General features: G+C 34.9%; 5 protein-coding genes across 5 annotated transcripts in view; 3 read left to right on the forward strand and 2 right to left on the reverse strand.

Annotated features, from left to right (window-relative positions):
- The window catches only part of LOC129791241 (fatty acid synthase-like), a 1,176,504-nt gene that overhangs the window by 1,023,902 nt on the left and 125,760 nt on the right, over positions 1 to 26,842 (reverse strand). The window lies entirely within an intron of this gene.
- LOC129789960 (pupal cuticle protein) overlaps positions 1 to 26,842 on the forward strand; it is a 1,201,887-nt gene that overhangs the window by 986,590 nt on the left and 188,455 nt on the right. The window lies entirely within an intron of this gene.
- On the forward strand, positions 145 to 5,374 carry LOC129789889 (acetylcholine receptor subunit beta-like 1). Its single transcript, XM_055827006.1, has 6 exons — positions 145 to 367; positions 462 to 600; positions 683 to 974; positions 2,190 to 3,240; positions 3,657 to 4,129; positions 4,517 to 5,374. The coding sequence occupies exons 2-5, from the start codon at positions 522 to 524 to the stop codon at positions 3,819 to 3,821; spliced, it is 1,587 nt and encodes a 528-aa protein (XP_055682981.1). The 5' UTR covers positions 145 to 367; positions 462 to 521; the 3' UTR covers positions 3,822 to 4,129; positions 4,517 to 5,374.
- LOC129789964 (uncharacterized) lies at positions 5,466 to 6,480 on the reverse strand. Its single transcript, XM_055827112.1, has 3 exons — positions 6,268 to 6,480; positions 6,072 to 6,206; positions 5,466 to 5,860 (listed from the first exon to the last, which is right to left on the reverse strand). Exons 1-3 carry the CDS (start codon positions 6,439 to 6,441, stop codon positions 5,567 to 5,569), a joined length of 603 nt encoding a protein of 200 aa, XP_055683087.1. The 5' UTR covers positions 6,442 to 6,480; the 3' UTR covers positions 5,466 to 5,566.
- Positions 24,392 to 26,842, forward strand: part of LOC129789892 (uncharacterized) — a 52,858-nt gene continuing 50,407 nt past the window's right edge. Inside the window, exon 1 of the mRNA XM_055827011.1 lies at positions 24,392 to 24,823. The gene's annotated coding sequence lies outside the window, so the exon portion shown is untranslated. The remainder of the gene's footprint in view (positions 24,824 to 26,842) is intronic.

A 26,842-nucleotide genomic window follows, 5' to 3' on the forward strand; every position in this document is an offset into this window, starting at 1 on the left:
GTTTTTTTAATTTGGGATTTGCGGGAATAATGTTGGAGGGAAAGTGTCATGCTTCCATGCTGTCTAGCACATAGCATGGGGGGAAATTCTTAGAGGGCATGCGTGTGCACTTTGGGACGTGTGGAAGAAATCGATAATATCCCCAAATGGAAAATATCCGTCAGAGGGATAGGGACACCCATCTCTGCTAAAACATTTTCTTCCTAATTCGTGTAATAAGAAAAAAAGCAAAGTTTGTGCGGAAAAGTGAACTTTCAAGCAATCCACGTAGAAGTATTTGCTAAGTTTTAGTGTATTGTAGTAGGAATTTCATTTGACTACCAACAGCAATAGCAATTTCGATGCTTGGCACCTCCTAAAAAAAATGGTCAGTGACACAAAGATGTTGGGTGTGCGAGAAAAGGCGTTTCCCTCATGCGAAAAATTTCACATTTTCTCCCATAAACTTTTCCACCCCTCAGATTTCATGCAGCTCAATGTGAATTTTGCGACAATACAGTGCTGAATTTCCAACTCTGATCATGTTTCACTTGCTCAAATCACTGCGACTTCTCTCCTGGACCTCCTTCTTTCTCATCTCCATCTTCGTGCTCAAGTTTGGTAATGAAATTAATTTAATCAGAGGAAAAAAGTTGGGTCAATTTCATAATTTCTTCTTTCTTTTAACGGTGACTTTATGCAGCAAATAGCTCAGAGGATGAGGAGAGATTGGTGCGTGATCTCTTCCGTGGTTACAATAAACTCATCCGCCCTGTGCAAAATATGACACAGAAGGTGGATGTTCGCTTTGGACTGGCCTTCGTGCAGCTCATCAATGTGAATGAAAAGAATCAAATTATGAAATCTAATGTATGGCTCCGTCTTGTCTGGAGTGACTACCAACTGCAGTGGGACGAGGCCGATTATGGGGGTATTGGGGTACTACGCCTACCCCCTGATAAAGTGTGGAAACCCGACATTGTCCTCTTCAACAAGTAAGGAAAAATTATAATTTTTCCAAAACCAATTCATCCTTAAAACCATCCAGAAAATTACTCAAAGAAAATTGGAAAAATCGATGAATACATAAAAATTTTCAACGATTATTGGGTCATAAAAATTTATAACGAGATCTTATTTTATTGAGCCTGCAGTAGAAAAGTAAAAGGGTTAAAAACACAAAACTTAAAGACTCTTTGAAGAAGGTTGAAAAATAATAGGAAAGGGGGCTAAATAAATGATATTGGGAGTAGCCAAAAATTTTATTCAAAGAAAGGATAAATCACGGCCTTTCTATCGACCAGCTCAGCCTCCACATAGCTCTTGGCATTGAAAATGATGTTCTTGAGATTTCAGATAAACAAAGTTTGGATATAAAGCTCTTTATGAAGTAATGAGTTATGTAAATGGTATATAATGAACAAAAGCGTGATGATTTAGTTTAAAAGCCAAAATATTTATTATTTTGTGAAAAATTTTTTAGTATTTTAATTTTAATTTTTAATAAATTTTGTTAAAAATTAGTTTAGCCTCTCAGTATTTTATTAGAAGTTTCTAAAACATAATAAATTAAGTAGATATAAGTAAATACGCCATAAGAAAATAAGATTAAACGTAAGAATCAAAATATTCAGGAGATAAAACTAACCTTTTAAGATTTTTGAAACAATTTTGAAAAAAAAAAATATTTTCTTGTATTCTGATTTGCAATTTAACAATTTTTCTTTTGAACCACTTATCGGAAGATTTTCCTTTCTTTTTTGGGCCATTCTTTAATAACTGATTTATTAGTTAATTAATAAATTAATCAAAGATTTTTTAGGAAATTCCTGATTTATTTTTATAATCAAAAAAAAAATTTTTGACATTAATTTCATATATCGAATATCCTTTGACCTCATTGACCCAATTCTATATATTCACGCGATGAATGTACGTTCATTGATGCTCTTTCAAAGGTTGAATTTCAATTATGTCCCTGATTCCTTCATTTAAATAATAGGGAACCCTGGGCTAGAGGAAGGCTTAGAGCAACCTTTTGCAACTTATCCTTGTTCTTAATAGAATGAATGTGAATTTGGTTCACAGATGAGCTAAAGAGATACTGTTCAAGGAACCAATTTGTGTTAAAAGGAAGATAAATATTTTTTTTAAATAAAAATCCACCACAATTGAGTTACCTCCACTTACCTATTTTTCCTATATTGCAGCGCCGATGGCAACTACGAGGTTCGTTACAAATCCAACGTACTCATCTATCCAAATGGTGAAGTACTTTGGGTGCCTCCGGCTATTTACCAGAGTTCCTGCACAATCGATGTGACCTACTTTCCATTTGATCAACAAACGTGCATCATGAAGTTCGGCTCGTGGACTTTCAACGGTGACCAGGTGTCCCTGGCGCTGTACAACAATAAGAATTTTGTGGATCTCTCGGATTACTGGAAGTCAGGAACGTGGGACATCATCGAGGTACCGGCATACCTGAATGTGTACCAAGGCAATGGGAATCATCCCACAGAGACAGACATTACATTCTACATCATCATCAGGCGCAAGACACTCTTCTACACGGTGAATTTAATCCTCCCCACGGTGCTCATTTCCTTCCTTTGCGTCCTTGTCTTCTACCTACCCGCCGAGGCGGGTGAGAAGGTAACCCTTGGCATCAGTATTCTCCTATCGCTGGTTGTGTTTCTCTTGCTCGTATCGAAAATCCTCCCGCCAACATCCCTGGTGCTTCCACTGATTGCCAAGTACCTCCTCTTCACCTTCATCATGAACACCGTCTCCATCCTCGTCACGGTAATCATTATCAATTGGAACTTCCGTGGTCCCCGTACTCATCGTATGCCGCTGTGGATTCGCTCGGTTTTCCTACACTACCTCCCCGCAATGCTACTCATGAAGCGTCCACGTAAGACGCGTCTCCGTTGGATGATGGAGATGCCCGGTATGAGTGTGCCACCGCATCAGCATCCCTCCTACGGTAGCCCCACGGAGATCCCCAAGCATTTGGGTGCCATTGGGGCGGCTAAGCAGGCTAAAATGGAGGTGATGGAGCTATCGGATCTCCACCATCCCAATTGCAAGATTAACAGGAAGATGAATTCGGGACCCGAAATCGGCGCACTCGGGGATCCCTGTAGGCGCGAGAGCGAAAGCTCCGACTCAATTCTTCTCTCCCCAGAGGCTAGTAAAGCCACTGAAGCTGTCGAATTTATTGCTGAGCATCTCAGAAATGAGGATTTGTACATTCAAGTGAGTTTTTATAATTTTTTTTTAAGAATAAAATTTACAAGTCTGATTTAAGATTCTGAAAACAGAACTATAGGTTTTGCTAAACTTGGTTTAAGTTTTTTAGGAGAGTTCTAAGTTTCATAAGTTAGGCCTAATTTTTTCTAAACTAGGATTAAGTTTTCAAAGCTAGACCTAGTTTCCAGGCTAGGCCTTTTTGGGCTCTAGCCTCTTTTGAGCCAGGTTTTAGTTTTCTTAAGCTTTGGTTTAACTTTTTAGGATCAGGCTTTGAAGGTTAGACAAAATTGAATTAGGGCTGAATACAGCTATTATAAGCCTGCCCTTAAAAAACTGATGACTGGTTTTAAAAACGGATAATTTATGAACTTGATTCTAATTTAGGTTAATCAATCAGAGTTTTTTTTTTCCTTTTTTTCCAGACAAGAGAAGACTGGAAGTACGTCGCGATGGTAATCGATCGTCTCCAGCTCTACATCTTTTTCATCGTCACCACAGCCGGTACGGTGGGTATCCTTATGGATGCACCACACATATTTGAGTACGTAGATCAAGATCGCATCATTGAGATCTACCGTGGCAAGTAAGATCACCCACACACAAAAAAATCCAGTAGTAGAAATACGAAAGAAAACACGTGTTATGAAGCAGTTAACGATCAATGAGCAGTTAAAATATCATGATAAAAATTATATAGTAAAAATGAAGAAATAATAATTGAAAATTGTGTTGGATATTTTATGAGCGACGCTTTTCATCATAAGCCTGCAAATTTTCACATTTCCCAAAAAAAACAAACACACACCTTAAGAAAACGCTCTTCCAAAAAACTAAAAAAAAAAGATTAAATAAAGATGAAAAAGCAGATTTAATTAGATAAATTATAAATGACGAGGTAAATTGTCGCTTCGCTCCAATTTTCCTCGCCCCGCTTCGCGGGGGGTTTTGCGCTTCGCGCAAATTTTAGAGAAAAAAAATTGTGATGATTTATACGTTGATTGGAGCCACTCATCAACCCAAAAAAATTGCAAAGAGAAGAAATCATTTCCATACAACATTTCCGGCGCCAAATTCAAAAATTCGCAAAAAAAGCATGAGAGTTATATGGGGGCTACCTGAAGGGGGGCTTCGGGGGGAAAATGGATACGGCCACTCGAAACCGCCTGATATAAGGAGCCTCTGTACCAAATTTCATCGCGATCGGTCAAACGGTGTAGATTTGTATAGCCGAACACGACGGAAGATTACCAACAAACAGACCTTTCTTTATTATATAGAAGAGAGAAAGTAAATATATTAAAAAAAAGAACGAATATTAATAAAAAAAATCCCCTCATAGAGTTAGTGATTTTTTATTAGATTTTTTCACTTTGTTCTGTCTTTATCATAGTGAAAGAAAGAAAAAATTATAAGAATTCTTCCAACGAAAATCCTTGTGATTTATTTGCGACGAAATTTGCCAAAAAAAGTAAATTTTTCTATAAGAAAATGGTTCTATACGTTTGAGGTGAAGAAGACATTTTTATCTAAATAGGATTCTTCTTAAGTAAAAAGAATTTTTACTCAAAAAAAAAATGGATAAATGACTCTTTTGCTCATTTTTATGTGTGTTCGGCCCCCGCCCCCTCTTTTTAGCGCGAAAGCAAAATCTTATTATATACCAACCAATTTATGTGTTAAGAAAGAAAGAAAGGTTGCACAATAATCTCCCTAGTGAATTGATTGTTAAGAACATAAAAAAGTAAACAAAAAAAACTATTAACTAATGAAAACCCATACGTATGTAAAGAAAGTATTAGTGAGATGAAAAAAAAAAAAGAAAAAATATTGAAAATCAAAGGTTTTTTATATAGACACAATACTTCGTTTTTTGCTCACACAGGACTCGTCATTAAGTTTCTCAATTTTTTTTTAAAGGAAAAACTATTATTACAAAATATTTAAAAGAAAACTGGTATATAACAGAGTAGAGAAATGAATTTGTTGAGATATTTTGCCAATGGAAAAGTAAAATCAGAGAAGACTTTCGAAGTAACTACACAAAGTCTCCGAAAAAAAAGGTGAAAAAAATAGTTTATTAAAATGTAACGAGTTAACGTTTGAAGTTTCTTTTTTTGTACTTTTCCACAGATATTGAATCGTAAAGGATGTATTTATGAATTAATGATGAGAAAATGTAATAATTTATTGGCACGATGAAAAAAAATGTTAGAGAAATAAAATACTTGGAATTGAAAATGAAAAAAAATTTGCATATATTTGCACACGAAAAAAAAATGTTTTACACTCACAACAGCTCCGGATTTTTGTTGTTGCCAAAATGGACATAAATCTAAGTCTTTCGGTTGCCTATCCTCTCGGCAAATCCTTGATTTGTACTCACATCCTTGTGACGTTGCATTTTCTGCTGTGCTCGTTGCTCTCGTCGCTTCTCCCGGATTAACTTTGAAGCATCCTCATTGACCTCCTCCCAGCCTGATTTGGATTCATCTAACCAGTCTTCGAGCTCAGCAGCATACGGAATGGTTGCATCAGTCGCAGCTGTAAGCCGTGAGAATTTCTTCTCAGGCTCATTGTCTGTCCTTATAAGTACTTTGGTTTGTTTTACTACCTTCGGTTCCATGTCCTGGAATTAAAATCATAAAAAACGGTTAATTTATGATTTTTCTTAAATCAATTAGAATTTGTTTTAACGTTAAATGAATTTCTTTTAAGTCTTTAACTATGACGTTTGCTATAAAATTTTTTTAAGATTAAAAAGATTAAAAGAAAAAGAAAATCCTTTCCTGCAACTTCTAGATAAGTCTGGTCTATTTACACGTGACAGCGAAACTTACCCCAAAGAAATCGATGTCCGGTTCCCTCATTTCGTTCTTTTGCTCAGTTCGAGCTAATCTTTGCCTGTAGACCTCAATGTGCTCCTCCACAGTCCTCGGGGAGTCATCCCATGTATTCCAATCTCTTTCCGGATGCTGTGGAAATTTTATTTAGACAATCAAACCTTTCTGTGGAAATTTATGCAGCAAACTTTACCTCAGATTTTGTTCTTGATCCCCTGTGAGTGGTTACAACACTAACAGCTTGGAGGACTTCATCAGCAGTTTCCGGGGATTGTCCTCGTCGGCGGGAGAAACAGAGAGCACGCCTGAAGAGGCTCAGGATCCCTAAGAATAATCCCTTCAGCTTCACAAACACACAACTTATCATTTTATCACACGGCTTCTACTGGATGGTAAATTCATCGCCGTCAAACTCCATGCTCATCGATTTCTTTGGGTGTTTAGTTGAGACACTCATCACTTGCAAAGCGAGATCACAACCACAATTTTAAACGTAAAAGTATAAAAACGAATTTTCATAAAATGAATTAAAAACTAAATGAAAAATTTATAAAATAAAATCTGAACTACATAAGTTCTTGAAAGTTTCTCATTTATTATGTCAAGGACTCAATTAAAATCCTCAAGCTATTTTAAATTCAGAAAGCAAGAAAAACTCAAGATTACTCGCAAAAATATTTTTCCAGGAAAAAAGCTTTAATGAAAGATGTATACCTACATGATAAAAAAAAACCGTGAAAGCACCGCATTTCCTCAGGAGCAAAAAAGGACTTGCTATATAGTCTTGAATTTAGAGAAGTTTAATAATTCGTTTTTCTGTTATTTTTCCATCCTCCACGCTCATTTCCACAATTACACTTTGACCCCTCGAGGAAAATAAAATAAAAAAAGGAAACCCTTTCCCTGATTTCTTTTCACGTCCCACGTTGGCTCATTTTCTCGGTCCAATTGAAAAGTATTTGGTTGTGTAGGGAAAAGCGGGGGCTGTTTGTTGCATTTTTTATTTGAATTAATTTTCTTATTTCAATTTTAATTATCTCTGAAACTTTCAGGAATAAATAAAATAGATATTTTGCGTATTTTTTTAAAAATTCTTTATATTATTAAGATTTTTTTCATTGTATTACAATAACCCCAGTTTCCTCTATGACAAGATGAGTTTGGGTCATTTGGAGAATTCTGAAAGAAAAGGGGAAAAGTTTAATTCTCACACAAAAAAAAGACAGTCATGTACAACAAAAAATCCTCTCAGCGTGGATCATCAATGATTTTCTGCCAAAACTTTTCGGGGGTATCAATGTTGGAAGCATGTCAAAAGGTTACGGGAAGATTACGATAAATGCGTGTCATTAGTACGTTATATAGTCCAATAATGGCAAACTTTTGATTCCTTTCTTTATACTATATTTTGATCAAAATATTATATTTGTATCAAAGAGCTGGAAAAAAACGTTTATTCTGGTCCGATTAAAAATTAATTTTTTAATAAATTGAAATTTCAAAAAATAAATACGAAATCGACTCTCTGAATTATACGTAATTTATAGTTGCAATATTCAAGTTATTATTAAATTATTCAGTTTAATTAAACCATTCGTATCAAATGAATTGTATTTTAAAATATTTGGGAAATTAAATGGAACGTTTTATTTATAATTAACCCATGTTTGTGCGATGCTTTAATTTTATTTTTCGACTTTGGGTGAAAAAAAAACGACAAAAGAAGCTCTTATTTTTATAAAAATCAAATGAATTCCGTTAGAGGAGTATTACAACTTCTTCCACGAAATTTCAAGAGTTTCAAATAAGAATTTGCTTTTCTAGACAGTTCTAAATTCAGATTTCAATGAAATTTCAAAATTTCCTGGAAAATCTGGGTTAAGCATCAATTTAAGCTTTATTTTATTTCTGTAATTATATAGGTATCACAGGTACATATCTATATTATGCTTCGATATGTTTTTTGTCATTACTCAATCTAAATATAAAGCACCAGTAACAAAATATATTAATTTGTAAAACGAAATTAAAGCGCAAAAGCTAGACAGTGAAGTAGCATTATGACTATACCCCCGAATAAATGGTAAGCTCAAAGACTTTTTGACACCACGCTCAATAATTGGGATGGCGGGAAAGGCGTGAGCTTGGAGTACTTAAGTGTCTTATTAATTTAGGGAATTATCTCTGTTGCGAATTTTCTTGAGAGTTTGCCAGAAAACTTCTGATTGATGCAAATATCCCTCCACCCCAAACAGTCCTTTGCTGTATTCCAGACGAATGATGATGAGGAGATGCTTCAAACCAGGCTTGAGGCACTCTCAACTTGAATTTACTGCTGTGCGAAATGAATCATTAAGCAATCCGCAATGATACGAGTGTTTACCATGAGATCTCTCAATAATTCAACGAATTTCTTTCGTATATACTTCAAGATCAGAGACTTTTTTATAAGAGGGTGTAAGAAGTCACACATGCATGATTTCTTTGACACAAAGGGTGCGATTTTTCAGGTGATCCCCCGCATATGAGCCTGCCTCTCTAGGGGGCAGGTTGTAAATTCATCACGCATTTTGATGTATTTTATATGAGACATTTGTACCATTTTCCATGTCCCAGGATTTTCGCTGAGCTCCAGTGAATAGCAGTGCGACGGTTTTTTTTTCTTCTTCTTTTTACCCAACCTTATAGGCTGTAAGACAACATTTGCGCTGGGGTAAAGTGCGAGAAAAGTCGTGGGGTTGAGTGCTTCCAATGTACGAGACCATTAACACGTAAAAATGGATGGAACAGTATAAAGCGAAAGAACGGTAAGTAAAACTTACGGGCTGTGATTCTTTCTTTGTCAGTGAAATGTGAAGATGGCTGAAAATTGAGGATGGGCAAATTTTGAGGAGAGACTTACTCGTGAGCCGAATCACAGCCAACGCCCGCCACGATTAAGGATTTCTTTAAAATTTCTGCGCGTTGGCTGTGATTCGGCTCGCGAGTAAGTCTCTCCTCAAAATTTGCCCATCCTCAATTTTCAGCCATCTTCACATTTCACTGACAAAGAAAGAATCACAGCCCGTAAGTTTTACTTACCGTTCTTTCGCTTTATACTGTTCCATCCATGCTATATTTAATATTTGAATTTGGTGTCACACACACAGTCGTTTGCCCTTACACTGGGCGTGGCTTCTCGCACACTTAAACTTGGCTCACTCACACAAATCACATGAAATATTCAAAAAATTCAGCAGACAAAAAATTTTTTGGCGGAATAAATAAAATGACGCGGAAGCAAAAAAAATTCACGGAGTTTTTAGAAATAATTTTAATAAATTTTCACCGCGGTTTTTCTCCACATTTGATACATCAATCAAAAAGGCATAAAAACTGATCGCGTATTTTTCCAGTAATTTATCTTTAATGAAATTTTCATAAAATTTTAGGGTTTCACGAATCCTTTTATTTGTGCTTGATTTAAAATCATCAAAATATGACATGTAAACTTTAAAATTCGATATCTCCGGAACGGCTACATAGATTTACTTCATTTTTGGCATGATGAAAGATATTATAATCAACTATAACATATCAAAATATGAAGCATTTCTATAAAGCGGTGCTCGAGATATTCATCGAAAACTAATCGAAAATTTTGTTTTTGATTTTAGCGCCACTTGCGGTCATTTTTTGTACTTGTGATGTTCCGAGAAGTTGTAGGGCTCGTTAATATCTTTCATTTGAGCCCGAGTTGATCAAAATCGGCCAAGCCGTTCTCGAGTTATGGCCGATTTTCGATGAAAAATTGTGACGGCCATATTGGCTAAACGGCTTGGCCGATTTTCGAAAATGAGGTATCGTTTGAAAGGTCTTGATGGCCCCTACAACATATAAAAATTTCAGATTTTTAGCTATTACAGGGGCTGAGATATAGCGAAAACAAAATTTGACAGTTATTCAAAATGGCGGACGCGGGGGTGGGGGGTTGGATTTAACCTCATAATCGGATGTCTTCCACCCGATATATGAACTTTGCCGTTGACCGCAAGTCTCTATCTATTACCGTTCTCTTGTAATTTAGCAAAAGGTTCCGGACGGACGGCCGGACGGACGGCCGGCCGGCCGGCCGGCCGGCCGGAACAATTTTTGGCGCCAACGTTTTTTGGAATGTAGAGACCATAATTCGTGCTCATCCCAAGTTTGAGCCCGATCTGACGACTTTGCATTTTAGAGTGTACACAGAAGCTGTGCTTCTTTGAAGAAAGAATCACAGCTAAAAATATGGGAAGTTCTCTGTGCTTCCACGAGCTTTATTCAAACATGCTCTTTCATCCTCCCATCACCAAACATTTTCCACCCTATTCGCCCATTTTGTTCGTCTTTGCCCCCGCACTCCCGTCAACCTCAACCCTCCATGGATGATGGAGGGAAAAAAAAGCCCAAACCCCCGAAAAAAAAAGATGTAAAAGACAACCTACGACGTCATTTGTATCTGTCTACGAACACCATGCAAATTAAATTCACTTCCAACTGGCAGGATGAGGAAGTCATTGGGTCAAACTACTTTTTTTTCTGCCTATATATTTTCCCTTCACACGTCCATTGATATGATATATAGTATCTGTTTTCCCACCATCAACACCCAATGGCATCAGTTTACCCACCACGCAATTGAGGCTGGAGTTTTTTTGCATGAAAAACTCCACCAACGCATTTCGTTCGATATCAAATAATTCCTCAGAGGAATTGGGTATAATTGAGAAACCCTCAGGGGTTCTAAATTTATCACAAAATGTTTCAAATTTGAAAAGGAGACCAGCCCCCACCATTGTTTCCTCTGCAAAATGTATGTATATACAGAGAATTTGTTATGCTAAAGATATCCCTTTGAGGACTCAAGGTTACGCTGCGAGGATGTAATAATTACGGAATGTCAAGGAAAATTCTTTAAGAAATATTTTTTTCGTCTTAATAAAAACTTTTTATCGTCTAGACAATTATTCTGAAAACTTAAAAAAAGGAATTTAGATATATATTTTTTTTGATATGGAAAACTTTTGAAGGCGCTCAACAACTAGGGCTATATGCGAGATATATAATTTTAAAAGCTTTAAATCTTTGTAACTTTAAAAATCTGAAGCTTCCAATCTAATATCACATTTTTTTTTAATTTTCTCAAATTTTTTTCAATTGAAAAATTATAAAAATGTTTCTGTTTCATTTAAAAGTGAAGAGAAACATTGGAAAATGTTCCCAAAATTGTAGAAATTAATAGCCTTTTACACTCAACATCTGAGCACATCATTTTTCATCAAAAATGAAAGCTCTCGAGAAAGAAATATACTCTGACAAGTGATTATTAAAAAATATATATATAAGAAATGTGTCTGATAAATTTATTTTCATCCACAAAACTCCCAATCCACCCGTGAAAGGGATTAAAGTAATAAATTAAATTCTATATGAAAATAATTTAAAACATATTCAAAGCACATTTACTAAACAGGTGCAAATAAATAGTTATGGAAATTAATTCAAAATTCCATTTTATATGTGAAAATCGTGGAAACTGTGAAAATCAATATCCCGCTTGATTTTAAATCTAATTTTTTATTCCATGTTTTAATCTGTTGCATTTGTCATTGTGTTCAACCGCAATACTGCGGTTGGCTTGATGAAATTCGCACACACTTTCATTAACATTCTTTCACAGCTATCGTGTTCACAGAACAGTGTCAGTATTTGCAGATTATTTCCTCATAGAGAATTGACGAGAAATTGTCTTGATATTTGACTTTATTCAAGTTCTTTCTTCTATCTTTTTTTCATTGGAATTTTTTTTTTCATCTTTCATAATCCATTCAGGATGAAAGTTGACTGAAGAATTTTTCCAGCTCATGATTTCCCATGAATATCCTCCTCTGTAATAAGCCATTATTTCAAGCAAACCCCCCTCCCGTCATCCCGGTAGCATCGCACAGGAAATATTTGAATAGCAAAAAGTTAACTATTATATATTCAAACATAAAATATCTGCAAGCTATACTACCTACAATTTTTTTTTAAAATTTCCATTCGTGTTTCTCAATTCACTATCATATCGCTGTACAAGTTATGGAAATGAAAATCGCCATGAAGAAAAGTTTGATATATTTCCCATTGACTTATACTTGTGTTAGATCAGCGGAAAAGTCAGTGAGCAAATACAATTTTCAATAAAAAACTTTGTTACTTCTCAATTTTTTGTGCTAATAAAGGGAAAGAGCAAAAGACACTATCTAGATGGAATTATCATTCAATCCAAACAGCATAAAATCATTATTTGCACTTTTTGAAGGAAGTTCCCCTTCGGGAAAATCTTCGATCTGGGTGAAGGAATGGGAAAATCCTTGAAAGTAGATGAGTTATTGCGGTTGATGGAAGAGCATGAAAAAACATCATCATTCCTTTTGGCATAAGATGTAATTATACGGTGCTAGGGTACGTATATGAGCGTTCTGATTACGTAAAAATGAAGGGAAAAGGAGCAAAAGTAAACGCAAAAGAGAAGAAATGAAGTAATATAGCTGTATGATATCGATTTGTCACAATTTGTGCAAAAAGTCCTTTACAGAGTTTACACCTTTTGCAGAGTTATGTTTGTATATAACTAAAAAACACATAGAACTGTTCTGCATGGAGAGAAGGACTTTTATAAAGGAATGGATTTAAGGTAAATTGAAATATGCAGTCGTTAGAGGTAAAATGCATGGACGAAGGATTCTGTCCTACAAGGATAAATATAGAGGGATTTTGTAAGTCTCTTCAAATATGAAAACTTTAAAATATGAATCATGAAAATTGATGTCAATGAAGAAAATTAGAATTTTAAGCAGATTTAATTAACTTTTTCGTAAAGACGCATATTCATAAAGAAAAAAGGAAAAATTAAAAGAAAAATCTAATAGGTATCCACTCACTTCTAACTTGTAGTTTATTAGTTAGAAGATATTTAACTGATTTATTGATACTTTCCGATGGAATGCAATTTAAATAGGAAAAATAATAGAGAACAGTTAGTTCTAATAGTAATTTACCAAAAAGTAGGAAAATAAATATATAGCTAAGTAGGTACTTATTTAAATTAATTTTGTAGGAAAAAAACTTGAGTTTTGTGAGAAAAAGAACTACAATCTATTAAAAAATTCTTTTCAAAATTATACATCCAGCAATGTAAAATACATTACTCATTTTTCTTGAATGAGAAGCTAGCATTTGGGTATATACGTTGGGAAAATTCTATTTAATATCACTTTCAGTGTGAAAGTTCCATGGTTCGGTTGTGGAAAGTCTAGTATCTCTTTTGTGAAGAAAAAACAGCTAAAACATTATAAAATCCTGAAGATGAATTTCCCAAAGTTCTTTAAGCTCCTCAAGTTTTGCGTTACATCAACAACATTAAAACGCCTTCATGGTGACCCTAAATACAATATTCTATTCATTCTAATAACTATTATATCATTCGTGTTTGCATGCTTTGCATTTATGAATATGGACAAAAAGAACGAAAATACCAAATCAGAAGAAATGAGAGTCATTTTTACGATTCTTATGATTATTGGAGTTTTTGAGATTACGCTTAAAAATTTTGGTTTAAGTCTTTTCCATGATAAAATACAAATTCTCGTGAATTGGATCTACAAATTGCACACCAAAGTTGATGAAAATGAAGTAATTCATGAGGTTGTCATTGACGGAGCTGCTAATGCTTTAAAGTATTCTTTGCTCTTTATTAGGTAATTCTTTATAAAGTTTTATTTAGCTACATCCTTTAGATCTCATTATTTGTACTGACTCCATAAATATTCCTTTTTTTATTTTTTTTGTTTCAGAATTTACTCTGCAATGTATAATATCTGTGGACTTGCATTTGCAATTAATATGTATTTCGCTGATTATACGGTTATATACATTCCGTATGTCGATCAAGCCTCAAATACTCTCATCTACAAGGTTTTTCCAGTAGTATTCTGCTGGATGGTTGCAATATGGACAATCATAGCAGATAGTGCCATTGTCTTCATTGGCTTTCACATAATTTTCTTCATGAGATCTCTCAACAAATTAATAATTATTTTTGGAGAAGGAAAAGAAACTGAAAGCTCTCTAAACTTTCTTATTTGCCTCGTGAAGAAGCATTGTGAAATGATATGGATTCTGACTGTTTTCAATGATGGTGTGAAATTAATTTCTCTAGTTCAATTCGCTTTCAGCTCTGTGCTTTTCCCTACACTCATGTTCAGCATACAAATCTACTCAAATGGCGAACTCATGCTCCTTTTCCTGTGTACTCTACTGTGCCAATTTGCACTTTTGTGTATTTTCGGAGAGATGATTCGTTCGGAGTCTGAGAAAGTTTTCTATAATCTCTATATGAATAACTGGTATGAATTGGGTTTGGAGTATCAGAAGATTATTCTTCTCATGATGGCCAACTCATGCCGTCCTATTGGTCTTAAAGCTGCTGGAATTTACAATGTTTGTCTCGTATCTTTGGTTCAGGTAAAATTTGCAATTTTTATCAACTTTCTGAGAACTCACCGTGAAAGTTCTTTTCTCTTTTTTATAGATATTAAAGCTTTCAGTCTCTTATGCGGCACTCATTATGACTATTGTTGGAAAATGAATTTTCCTTGGCAAAAAAAAAAATAACAAGAAGGATGGCTTTGAAAAGAAACACACTTGTTGAAGCAATTATTGTGTTCATTGAGCAAGGAAGCTTTCACAGAGCTTTGAGAAAAAAGATTCAACGCCATTTTGAGAAAACATCCTTAGCCAATAAGCTTCATCAAATTCATATAAATGTCAAATAAACGTAGGTATGAACCTATTCATTTATGTTTATGTAAAACAGGTAAATTCAATAGATTATAAAGAATATATAATGCAGTATTTTCTCTTGAAATTCTCAAAATAGAAATTCAAATGATGCTTTTTTGTATCTGTGCCATGCGTAAAGCTCACTCCATGTATGAATTTTCTCGTAGCACACATTTTGCTCTATTTTTGGAAAATTGAAAGTTTGTTGGCGCAGCAGAAGCTTTGTGAAATTCGCCTCAATGTGAAGGTTATATGGGAAGCACTTTGCACGTTTTCCCCTCAATTTCCGGAAAGTCACATCAATCTACCATCCACCGAGTGGAAAATCGGGCGGAGGTCATTTTGCGTGCGAAAAACCTCCACAAGAGGGGTGGACAGACATGGAGGCACCATGGAAAAATCCACAGTGAGCTTTTTGGGAACTTTCGGCGCACTTTCAGCCAAGGCTATTAGTAGAGATTTTGCGAGGTTTGAGGGAGTTGTCTGTGTTAACTCCCTAAAAAGTCGTCCCAAATTCCATTTCACTGCTTCCTATGTACAATACATAATTCCTCTCAGCTGCTCGGGAAGTTCATCCCTCCAAAATCCAACCCCAATCAATGGAACACACTCATACAATTCAAGGGGGTTATGGGGGAGAAGATCTATATAGAGCGAGTATGTCGCTAAATCTGAATTTAGAACTCATCCCCTCCCTGCGTTTGGGATTTTTCTCAACTCTCCGGGAGCTTTTTTTTTCACCCCCAGTGACACCACCCTCCACGTCAATTTCCCTTCCGTCTCATCATCCACATTCTTTATATTGTGCGAAAAAAATTCACTCAATGTTCCAAGTAATAAATTTAGTCAGCGTGGAAATTCTTCACACGAAAAACTCTTGATGAAAATCCCACTGATACAGAGCATCAAGAACACAGAGAGGGATAATTAAATCATTTTATTTTGCGTATCTCATCAATTTATCGTCATATTGCGATATACTACTGTGTTCAAAAAGTCGAGACAGAGAAAAAGCGAATGAGATGAATTAAAAATCAATATTTCATTGTACGAGAATTTAATGATAAACAACACCAGCAAAATATAGATTTTCTTTCAGATATTTTTCATAATTCAAACAAAATAGTTTTGCAAGAAAAGCTCCAAAGAAAATTATCTACGACAACGTTAGGAAAATATATTGTATGTATGTTGCTGTAAAAACTGGAAGAAGGAAGATAATAACATGCTAAATTTTCCCTTTGGCAGGTAAATTGTTCATTACCTCTATGCATTATGCAGTTTCAGTTGTAAATTTTCTTTTCTTTCCAATCTTTTTGAACACATGCGTAGTATCATGTAATTTTTCTGTCCAAAAAAAGAACAAAAATACGAGCTATATCCATCCCTTCTTCATCATCTAACTTTCCGTACTCATTGTGAATTTCAATTTGATGAATATAAAAGAGGAAGAAAAATACAAAACACTCTTTATCATTTTTCATTTGAAAATTGAGAAAGGAAAAAAATGTTCTGTGCGTGAAAAAATCGCTTTGGTTGGCATTTTGAGTATATATGGCGGAGTAAGCATCCATAGCAGCAGTAAGTGGCTATATATGAGCTTCGGGGAGCTTTAAAAGCATCTCTCCGGCATTCGGGGGACATTCATTTTAAATAATTTCTCATTGTGTGTACGAGGAAAAATGAATTTCTCATTGTAAATGATGCGAGCTCCCACGTCTTTGTCGCCCATCGTTATTTCTAAGAATCTTATAACGAACGCATTGTGAAAACCATGCATCAGACGTAAAGAAAATAGGATAGGGGTCTTTTAACAAAAAAAAGTCTCCAAATGAATTAATAACCCACCACAAAAAATTTTCCTTGAATAAATAGAATTTTTCACGTGAAAAAGACACAAACGGGGATACAACGTGAAATTTCTTTGACGTAAAAAAGCATTCCCTACGGCATTTTTGAAATTGTGTAAGAAACGATTATTGTCCGAATGTTATGTAGATTTTTTTTTCAAAAAAAAATTCCACTCTTTCTACCAAAATGCCATGGAGAGATGAAATTGTGCGTTTGCTGAAAAATGTTGTTGAAAGCAGAAAATTTTTCATACGAGATGCTTTTTGAATTTCAGCATACCCTCGGCCCAAGCTCACACCATATATGTCCCCTGCCATATAAATGTCCCTAAAAGCTTTGATCGTCAAGTCCTCAATGGAAATGTGCTCAAAAAAAGATGGAATCTCCTCCACTGGACGCATTTAGCACATGAATTTTATACACTCTTCGAAAAAGTCGAGGAAGTTATGTAATGTATGTGTGGGTTATTATTTTAGGATGGTCTGGGAAACACATCAGCTTTTCTCCACTGTGTATGAGAGCGAGTGGAGGAAATGAATCTAAGGGACACATTTTGGCCACAAATCCAACACTATTTCGTTCCTCTTTGGCCACAATTTCTCTTCCCTTGGTGTAAAGTGAGGTAGGGATAAAATAAGAAGATACTTATACCAGGTATGGCATCAAAATTTCAGGGAAACTTCGTCATTTTCCTCGTTCATTGAGCTTTGAGCTTCTTCAGAAATAAGCTTAATTTTTGTTAAAAACTAAATTAATTTTCTGTTTAAATAAGTAATTAATTTTTAAATTTTTTCTGGTCATAGATGTTGTACAAAAATTCTTTTTTTTTTAAATAATTTTGCAATTTTCACGCATTGAATTGATAGAGGAACGTGGCCCAATTCGGACCTCCTAAGGTCTTTTTCAATCTACTATTATGTAGAAAGTTATAGGAGTTAAAAGAGCATTAAATGGGCTTTTAACTGATAACAAATTTAAAATTAATCTCAATATCCATTAACACTAAATAAAAGTTAATTCTTGATTCTTGAAGAAATTTTCATGAAAGTTTCACCCATTCTCTCAATTTCTAATCGTGCATCTCGCCCGGAATCTTTTGGGTGAGATTTAGAGAGTGGATGACCGAAGAGTATGAATTTTCTTGTAGACATAATCCACCCATATGCAGGACACCAGAATCCTCAATGGCAATGAGGTATAAACATTATGCGATAACGAGTGTGTCAGGACAAATGAAGTGGGGATATTAAAGTCACATTCAGAGCCCCTTTTTGCTGCCACAGACCCCACAGGCTTATTTATTAGTATTATACATATGTATTAAGGATATATCCCATGATTTTTGCCATCCTCGCATGTCACATCGTATGAGTTTTCTCTGCGAAATATTATTTTTACTTGCATATATAAATTTAGTATTTTTCCCATTTCAAGCTGTGCGTGTGTGTGACTTTTTTTGCACAGCAGAAAGCTTGGAGGCAATGAAAATCCATATATTGAATAAGTTGATCTACCCCATAGGAGAAGAATGGGGAGATATACTCACCAAGCGACGTGTGTTTCACCCATTAAAACAATTAATTGCATTTGCGATAGCTTACATGTTTATCATATGGGTGGGTATATCGTTGGTATCTAGAACGAAGAATATTACATTATCTATAGTTGAGGGGGTGTAGCGACACACACACATCCCCTGGAGGTAGGTTCGTGCTCAATCTACGAGGAGCCACACATCACCCTGACCAGGAGGTGGAAGACACTCTCTGATGATGTCCATTAGACGGAAATGTAATTCGCTTTAGTTCATTCCCGCCCACATCACACATATGGGGAGAGAAAAGCTACAAGTTGACTCTCAAGCATAGTGTCCATATTGGCATGGATGGTGTCATCTCTGCCTGCAAGAAGATACCTCTTTTTCTTTTATAAACTCTCCTCACAACATTCACCACAACTCCTGTGTCAAACTTCCGGGAGATTGTCATGTTTCTCCACTACAACAGGAAGTCTCTGGGAATTCCCTCAGGCCACACAGCTCATACCGAAACTTTCGTCCCCATGGTCATTTGTGCCAATTTATCTTCCGTCACGACCACAGGCTCCCTTCGAGGATTTGGTGAGAAATAAAACAGAAGATAATCAGGCACGAAGAACCATTAAGACATACATCCAGTGAGAAAAGGTGGAAGAATATGATTCTCTCCAATCACAAAAGATATATGATACAATGGGAATATATATCTACTTTTTTCCTTGACAAAGCAACTTTATCATTGACTTTTCTCTCCCCCGGTGAAACTTTTTCTATCTCGCACCAATATTTTCTTCTGCAAACCCATGCAAAAAAATCAGTTGGCAATTTGCAATTCATCATGTGTGAAATTGGCAAATAAATACGCTAAAGGGAAATTTTTCACCAACTATTTCCCCCATACATTTTATTTTTCCTTGGATTTTCTTGGAATATTTTCTTTCTACGTAGAATTTATTTTATCAACATAAACCGCATAAAATATAAAATTCAAAACATTCTGCTTGTAAACAAGATCAATGCAAATAATTACATTAATATCCATCTGCGTCATTCTAATACACTGATTTCAAGCGCGTCCACACAGTTTTGAAATTTCCGCATACATGTAATTTGTTTTCAAGGGAGAAATAAATTGAGCATGCTGTACACCGCAACATATTGTTTGTTGGTCAGGTTGTTAGGTAATACGGCTTTCGTGGAATTTCCAGATGATATAGAGGGTGGATGTATTGTAATGAAACTAACTTCAAAACCGCCCCTATCAAATCCCATATTTAATGGATTTAGAGCACTAAATTAATCTCTAAATTGAGTGCAAAAATTTCTCTTTTATTTTCTCCGAGGTTTTCTTTATTTATTCCTAAACAGTGCGGAGTGTAAAGCCAGTGTCATTCCTTTTGAATTTTCTTTTTTATTCTCTTAGAATTTCTTTTCCCTGACAGATGATCCGATAAGAAGTTTCTCTTCAAAGAAAGCACTATGGAGATTCTTGATATTCCCAAAGAGGAGAACAATTCATTCTAACAATCAAGATTAGGAACATTAAGAGACCTTTTGGGAAAATGCTAAAGACACGTACAATAGTCTCCTACCTTGAATGTTTGTCTCGCTTTTGAGAGCTTTTCATCAGGGAGCTTTTCTTTGAAATTCCCTTCAAAACTTTCCATTTGTTTGGTTGCATTTTGGATACATTCTGCTGCGGAGTTATGGAAAGTATGTAACGTTGAACAATTTCTCAAAGTCAATAAGCTTCTGTTATTGTGAAAATGCACTTCCTGGACAAACTTTGATGTTACATATGTATATAGTAAATTGGTACATTTTGCTTATTTGCCAAAGTCAAAAGAATCGTGAATTGAAAAATCAATTGATTCGTTTCTTTTAACGTTTATTTTAGCGAATATCCTTAGCCGGAAGTTATTTTTGGCACAGAGAAATTTGAGGATCAAAGAAATTGGAATTATTGCATTATACATACATAAACTTTTATATATAAAACGTTATGTAGGCAATATATATATAGGAGCGGAAACAATATAGATTTCATGAGATAGTTGGACTGGGTCCATCATCAAGAGATGTGGCTGGAATCCCCTTTGGGCCGGATGGTGTGGGTGGTTGAATGGAAGTGATGATGGATTGAGATGACGAAAGGAGGGAACCTTAAGGATATAACACACACAACCTGTTTAATGTTGCATGAAAGTGTATTGATTTAATGTGCTGTTCATTAATTTTATTGGAAAGATTCTCAAGCCCAGTTGAGAGCATGTCAAGATGAGAGAAAAGGTAATCATAAATGTCGATTGTCCTTGGCTGGTGGAGGATACGTGTGTCTAACTAAACTGCGCATCTCACCAAAGTTAATTTCCGTTCGCACAAGGGTTGCTTTCTCTCCTCCATACACCCAGACGAATGGATATTAATAGAAATGATATTCTATCGAAAAATGAGTGGGGACCGACTGTATGCGGAGCTGGTGTGTAGCCATAGCGGAGAGGACAAATACCCGGGGACTCCATATGTGTTGTTTTCTTCTCCCCATTTTGATGTCCAATATACACAACAACCAGCATTTTCTTCGTGGCCTCATCCACACAAGGCTCCACACTAATTTACACATCCCCCATGTTTTCCTTGTGCCAATATCCCCCCTAAAACAAGGGCATCAGGTGGCGCAAAAGAGATGACACGCTCTCTCACCTGTTGTGCCATTTTATTGAAAATTATTTAGACAAAGCCATGGAGTAAAAATACCCCCATTGTGTACTATATGTATGTGATTATATATAACGTATACTGTACATACAACGTAAACGTAATCAATTTAATAGAAAGCGTTCGTTGCTCTTGCTTGCTAAATGAAAATTAATCGAGCACATCTCAAGCTTCCACCAGCAAACCAGCAAATGTGGGTTTTATTAAAAGGAGAAGGAAGATTTTGAACCACAGTATCCCACATGTGGATGTATTATGCATCCTTTTATCCACTTCTCTCTATATGCATACACCATAATTTTGGGATTACCATACATCTAGCTTTGTTTTCTTTTAATAAGTTTTATTTACTATACCTCCCTCTTCTTGTTGGACTTTGCAATGTTCTATAAATTTTGCTTATACAAGCGTAAAGGATTGTATGGGGGATTTGTAAAAATATCGTTTAACTCTGGATCAATGTTTATTTTCTCTCCATAAACTTTATTCAGAGATTGTGTACTACATAGCTTGAACTATGGGAAAAAAATAGGGCAAAGATTCCTTTCGCTTTAAAAAAAAAACAGAAAGTTTGTGCTTTATGATTTTTTTTAAACATTAACATAATTTAGGAAAAAATTCACCGTATAACGGACTTTTTATTCATGGGCAAAAAGTTTGGGATGTTTTATCATTTTTTTCTGAACTTTTTCACATAAATAAAAATTAACGAAAAAAATGAGGACAGGTAGTGCTGAATTTCCATTCCACGTGTGGAATTTCAACGATTTTTAACTCAACTTTTTGGCAAAAAATCGTAATATACTGAAAAATTAACAGAGTAAGTGCATAGAATATTGAAATATTTGATCTTTTCATTACGAAATTGATTCTAAAAAGGTTCTTAGCAGACATTTCTAGGTCAAAACGTCTTATTAATGTTGCAAGTAATTTTTAATGCATATTTTCTTCGTTTAGGTTGGCGTTTGACCCAATAGAAATAGACCAGAAAAGGTTAACCTAAAAGCCCTTAATCGTTGTTTTTATTTCCAGATTTCCCGCAACTTGGTTATTAAACCACATTTGTTTTCATAAAAATTTCAGCAATGTCCTTCCAAAAGAAAAACCCTAAAAGCTCGATTGGCGAAAAGTGATAAAAGTCATTAAGTAGTAGCTAGAGTGTAACGCATGTTGCTTTGCTATCTCCCCATGCCCATATCTACCGTATACGCATCCCAGTTTCTCCCCCGCCGAGGGCTGAAAGTCCACAAGAGCTTTTTCAGTCTCTATATTTTCGTGACAATGACATAATTTTCTCTCAAAAGCGGGAGAGCTTTCTCTGACGCGAAATACCGTCCCAGGGAAGAAGGTTTTCGAAAAGTTTTCTGTTGCTCTTGCACAGCTTTTGAAATGTGAGAGCACTTTTCACGACACACAAGTGATATTTGATTGTGAATAAATGGCATATTCTGTGACTATTGCTCCATTTTTCACTACTGCTAGACATTTGTGAGGAAAAGTTTCCAACAAATGTACCTAAAATTATATACAGCAACATTACTAATACATATAATATTTTCTCGCTCTATTTCATTCAGTCTTCATTGATATAGGTAAATTGAATAATGCAATATATGGCCAATATATAAGCAAACTTTATTCACGGACATTCTATTTTCAGATATGCTTTTATCTTTTCATTAATTTCTTCTTGTTCTGTTGTTCTGAGTAGGTATCGTATATGATATAGCTGCTGTAGAATGTTTGTGTTGAAAATATAAAGTGAATAGTACCATAAAATTAGAAAAGAGTTCTCATTAAATTTCTGTCAGAAGGAAAAAATAGAAAATATGTAGAAAGATAAATCAGAGAATAAGATAAAAAAAGAATTTTTCAAACCTTTCTTCAGCTTGAGTTTAGGACTTTTCAGGCTTTTTTTTAGTACTTTTTTACCTTTAATTTAATGATTTTCAGGGTGTTAGTCCACAATCGAACTCTTTTTGACTAAAAATCAAACAGGTATAACTCTTTTTTGGATCAAATTAGTACTTTTGAGGCTTTATTTTAGTACTTTTATGGCTATTGCTCTTCAATATGAAACTTTTTAGAACTAAAATCCAAGAGGTGTTTACCTGTCGAATATTTTGGCTAATTATCAGAATATTTCCGAAGATTTGAAAATTTTTACTCAAATTCTTTAAGTGAAGACGCCTGGTATTACTCGACGCCTCCATTGCCTAAATAAGCTTATTATCTAAATATCTACGTCTTCTGAGTGAAAAATTCTGTAGCATAATTAGACTAATTAAAAAAGGAATTTAATTTTATGCTTGTTAAAAAATGCACATAAAAGTCTTTAAAAGAATTCTCTATTATTTTATTTAAACTTCATAATCAGACATTTATTGTACAGCCAGAAAATAATTTAAATTTTCATCAAATTATGGATTTTTATGCTCGCAACTACGTCATAAAAAAATCATTCATAATTTTAATGTAATTCAATAAACGCACCAGGGGGTGGAAAAGTGTATGTGACAGAATTTGAGGAAGCCACACGTCCTTCAGTTTAATTAATTAGTCGTCCTGTAAAAACATTAGATTTCATGGTGTAATTAAGGGAGTGCGAGCTTGAGCCATGGATGGATGTAATGCGAGGTGCTTGGAGTTTTAATCAAAATTGCAATTTGTCCGAATATAGCCTTATGCTATGTGCGGGGGTAAAGTGTTGGAATTGATTTCAAATTGAACATCATGTCTCGTGTTTGTGTGCTACCCAAAGAGCGATGCTGTGTGGAAACCGAAAGCGATTGTAGTGAGTGGCTGTTTTGGGGGTTGGCTCTTGAAACATGACCTCCTCGGTGCGAGGTTCACGAACCACTACCACGACCCAGCTCCAAATCTGGGCACCAAGCTTACGACATACTCTTGGTTCCAAATCATTATCGCACCGAGCGCACGGCTGATATTGCTCTGGCTAATTCCTCCTCCTGGATTACAGGCATTTTCACTGTTTTTTATGCCTCGTCTGGCGCGCGTGTGGAGAACATTTGGGCATGAAATAATGAGTGTTTGCACAGGGAGGGCAAAAAGCACAAATTTCATGATAAGCTCTGGTGTGCAAAAATTACTTGCAGACGCGCGTTTTTTTTCGCGTCGCCCCTAAAAGAAACCCCCGTCTGGGTGCTTTGCTTGTATCGTATTGTAAATGGCACTCTCTCCCGCGGGGCCTAGGCTCTGCAAGCGAGAGAGGCAACTAGGGGAAAGAGATTTTTCCAACCAGGGACACCATAGGCGCATGCTCGTGCCCTAACGGAAGTCACCAACAAGTGAGTGAATCTGCGGGCGCTTTAGGTACCCACTAGTGGTTGCCTTCAGAAGAGCTAAATTCCATCTCTCCAGTACTGTGCTAACGAGTGACGGGATAGTGAGATTTTTCATCTCTATCCGCTCTCAATATCAGTTAACACTGAAACGGTTCCGCGAGTCACGCAGTTGCAGTGAGTGCGTGTCACGGCGTCAAGGCTCCGTTGAAAGCCTCAAGTTAAACCCTCAATACAACAATAAAAAATAAATAAATAGTGGAATCAAATAGATGATTTACAGAGATCAGTGTATGGCCAAAGGACATTTGTCCGTTTTTTTATGTGCTTAACAAGGAGAAAAAAAAGGATTTTCTACCCTTATCTTCCTTCAGTGAGAAAAGGGATTCTCTGCCACTTATTAAATTATATTGATTGGACGTCGTGGAGGACAAGCAAGACATGATCTTCAGTGAGACATCGCATGAAAGATAAATTCGCAAGAGCAGGAAAATTGTGTAAATAAATTTTCTTCCTAATTCACTATACTACATAGGATAAATGCGGGAAGAATTCCACGAAAGGCACTAAAAGAGACTAGAGGGAGATGTGGAGGAAATCAAATGAATCCCATAAAAAAAGTAAAACAATTGCCATACTCTCATGCGTGAAAATCTATTTTCCTTCTTCCAGCCACCAATTAAGCTCTCCTTCTTTTGACCCATCCATACTTATTTGGTTTCTCTTGAAAAAAATGGACGATTAATGAGCATTCAGGAAGGCACAAGACTTCTTTTTTTCCTATTGTTGAATTAGAAGATGAAACGAAGATTTTTTTCTGGGAATTTTTCTTGCCAGTTGAAGTGAATTAGAATGATTTATAGTTTCAAAGATTAACTCCTAGCTGGAATTGACAGGAATCAAATTACTTTTTTAGAAGAATTAAAGGAAATATAATACATCATAACGGGAAAAATATAAAATTAAGTAATTTTTTGAAATCATTTTAAAACGATTAAGAATTTTTTTCGGATTTTTTTAATGAAATTTTATTTTAGAGGCCATTCTTATTGAAAATCTTTTATTTTAATTTTTACGACTTTGCAATTGAAAGTTTTTTGTATTCTGCGATAAAAGCTCTTCAAGAATTTTTTTAGATGTATTCTAAACAATTTTTTTAAAAGAATATCTTCTGGTTTGTCTTCTAAAGTTCTGATATGGAACGATTCAAAAATAAAAACTATCAAAATCTTAAAACTTTCTACTAAAAGAAAAGAATGATTTTTAACCGAATTTTCTTGGTTTCTTAAAATTGTTTATGAAAGAATTAATCGTAATAAAAATTAGTAAGAATTTCCTTTTCTTTGAAAGATTGAATTGAAATAATTTTCACAAAATAAAATAAGTTTAAAGATTTTTTTAAGAAACACGTTCTTTTAAATTAATTTTCTATTTTTAAAGTCTTTTCAAGTCCAACCCGATTATTATAAAATAAATTATAAAAATAACTGACTGATTAGAAAAAAAAAGAAATTAAAAATTTTTGAAAGAGATGAATTAATTTCTTTTAACTGAAATTAATTTCGAGGAGCTTCTCTTGTAATGTTAATACTTACGTCGTGGTGATTAATAAGGGAATTATTTAGATTTTAAGGATATTAAATTTCAAAAGTGAACTGTTTATGAAGTTAGAGAACTAAAAAAAAATAATTTGATTCTTCAAAAGTGTCTGAACGTCTGAATACTTTTTCTTACGTTCTTTAAGACAATTTTTTTAAATTACCTACTGAATTAAAAAAATAATTATTAGTCATAAAAATAATTGAAGAGTGCTGGAATAATATCGTTTCACTCTACCTTTCCTGTAATAATAAAAAGTTTTTTTTTATTAAAAAAAACTTCAATTTCAGTAAATAAATAATTCTCTCTCATCGCTAGATTTCATTTTATTCCAAATAAAATACTTGTTTTCCAGTGAAACTGATTGAGAAAAACTCGACTAATTATTAATAGGTAAATGGAAGTTTTTCGTTAAATATAATACCTGCCTACAATGTTTTGTTGTTGTACTACAATTCATCGAAATTGAATAAATAATTCCCGTGCAACTCAATAAATTCATCCAATAAACCCACGTTACAATAAATTTTATTATTAAAAGTTTAACTTTATGTAGATTTTTCCATTAATGGTTTTTGGATTAAAAATACTGCGGATTTTATGCATGTATGCATAGATGTTACGTTAAACATTTCCGAATATGTGGTGTGAAAATGTTCACGACCTCTCTCTGGGGAAATGGTCGGGACAGCCTGTTGATTGTTCGGGTTGACTTACTCGCTCCCCATTCCAAATGAATCTGACTCTGATGTGCCTTGATGTGGCATTATCGTGGACTTGGCAAAGCTCCAAAAAGCAAGCTCTTCTGTGTTGTGTATACACATTTTGCAAACAAACCCTCTTGCAGTAGAGCGGAAGGCGAATGAGCTAAGAAAGTGGGAAAAATAAGTCAAAATATCCCATCATTATTTCACACG

The sequence above is a fragment of the Lutzomyia longipalpis genome, chromosome 2 (genome assembly GCF_024334085.1).
Source record: "Lutzomyia longipalpis isolate SR_M1_2022 chromosome 2, ASM2433408v1".
NCBI classification, from domain to species: Eukaryota; Metazoa; Arthropoda; class Insecta; order Diptera; family Psychodidae; genus Lutzomyia; species Lutzomyia longipalpis.

What these genes read in the sequence shown, in the direction of transcription:
- LOC129789889 (XM_055827006.1), top strand. Translation starts at nt 522, where the DNA reads ATGTTTCACTTGCTCAAATCACTGCGACTTCTCTCCTGGACCTCCTTC. An exon ending in CATCTTCGTGCTCAAGTTTG is followed by an intron (nt 601 to 682) that starts GTAATGAAATTA and finishes GACTTTATGCAG; the next exon opens with CAAATAGCTCAGAGGATGAG. An exon ending in ATGAGGATTTGTACATTCAA is followed by an intron (nt 3,241 to 3,656) that starts GTGAGTTTTTAT and finishes CTTTTTTTCCAG; the next exon opens with ACAAGAGAAGACTGGAAGTA.
- LOC129789964 (XM_055827112.1), bottom strand. Translation starts at nt 6,441, where the DNA reads ATGATAAGTTGTGTGTTTGTGAAGCTGAAGGGATTATTCTTAGGGATC. An exon ending in GATCAAGAACAAAATCTGAG is followed by an intron (nt 6,207 to 6,267) that starts GTAAAGTTTGCT and finishes AAATTTCCACAG; the next exon opens with CATCCGGAAAGAGATTGGAA. An exon ending in CGGACATCGATTTCTTTGGG is followed by an intron (nt 5,861 to 6,071) that starts GTAAGTTTCGCT and finishes TTTTAATTCCAG; the next exon opens with GACATGGAACCGAAGGTAGT.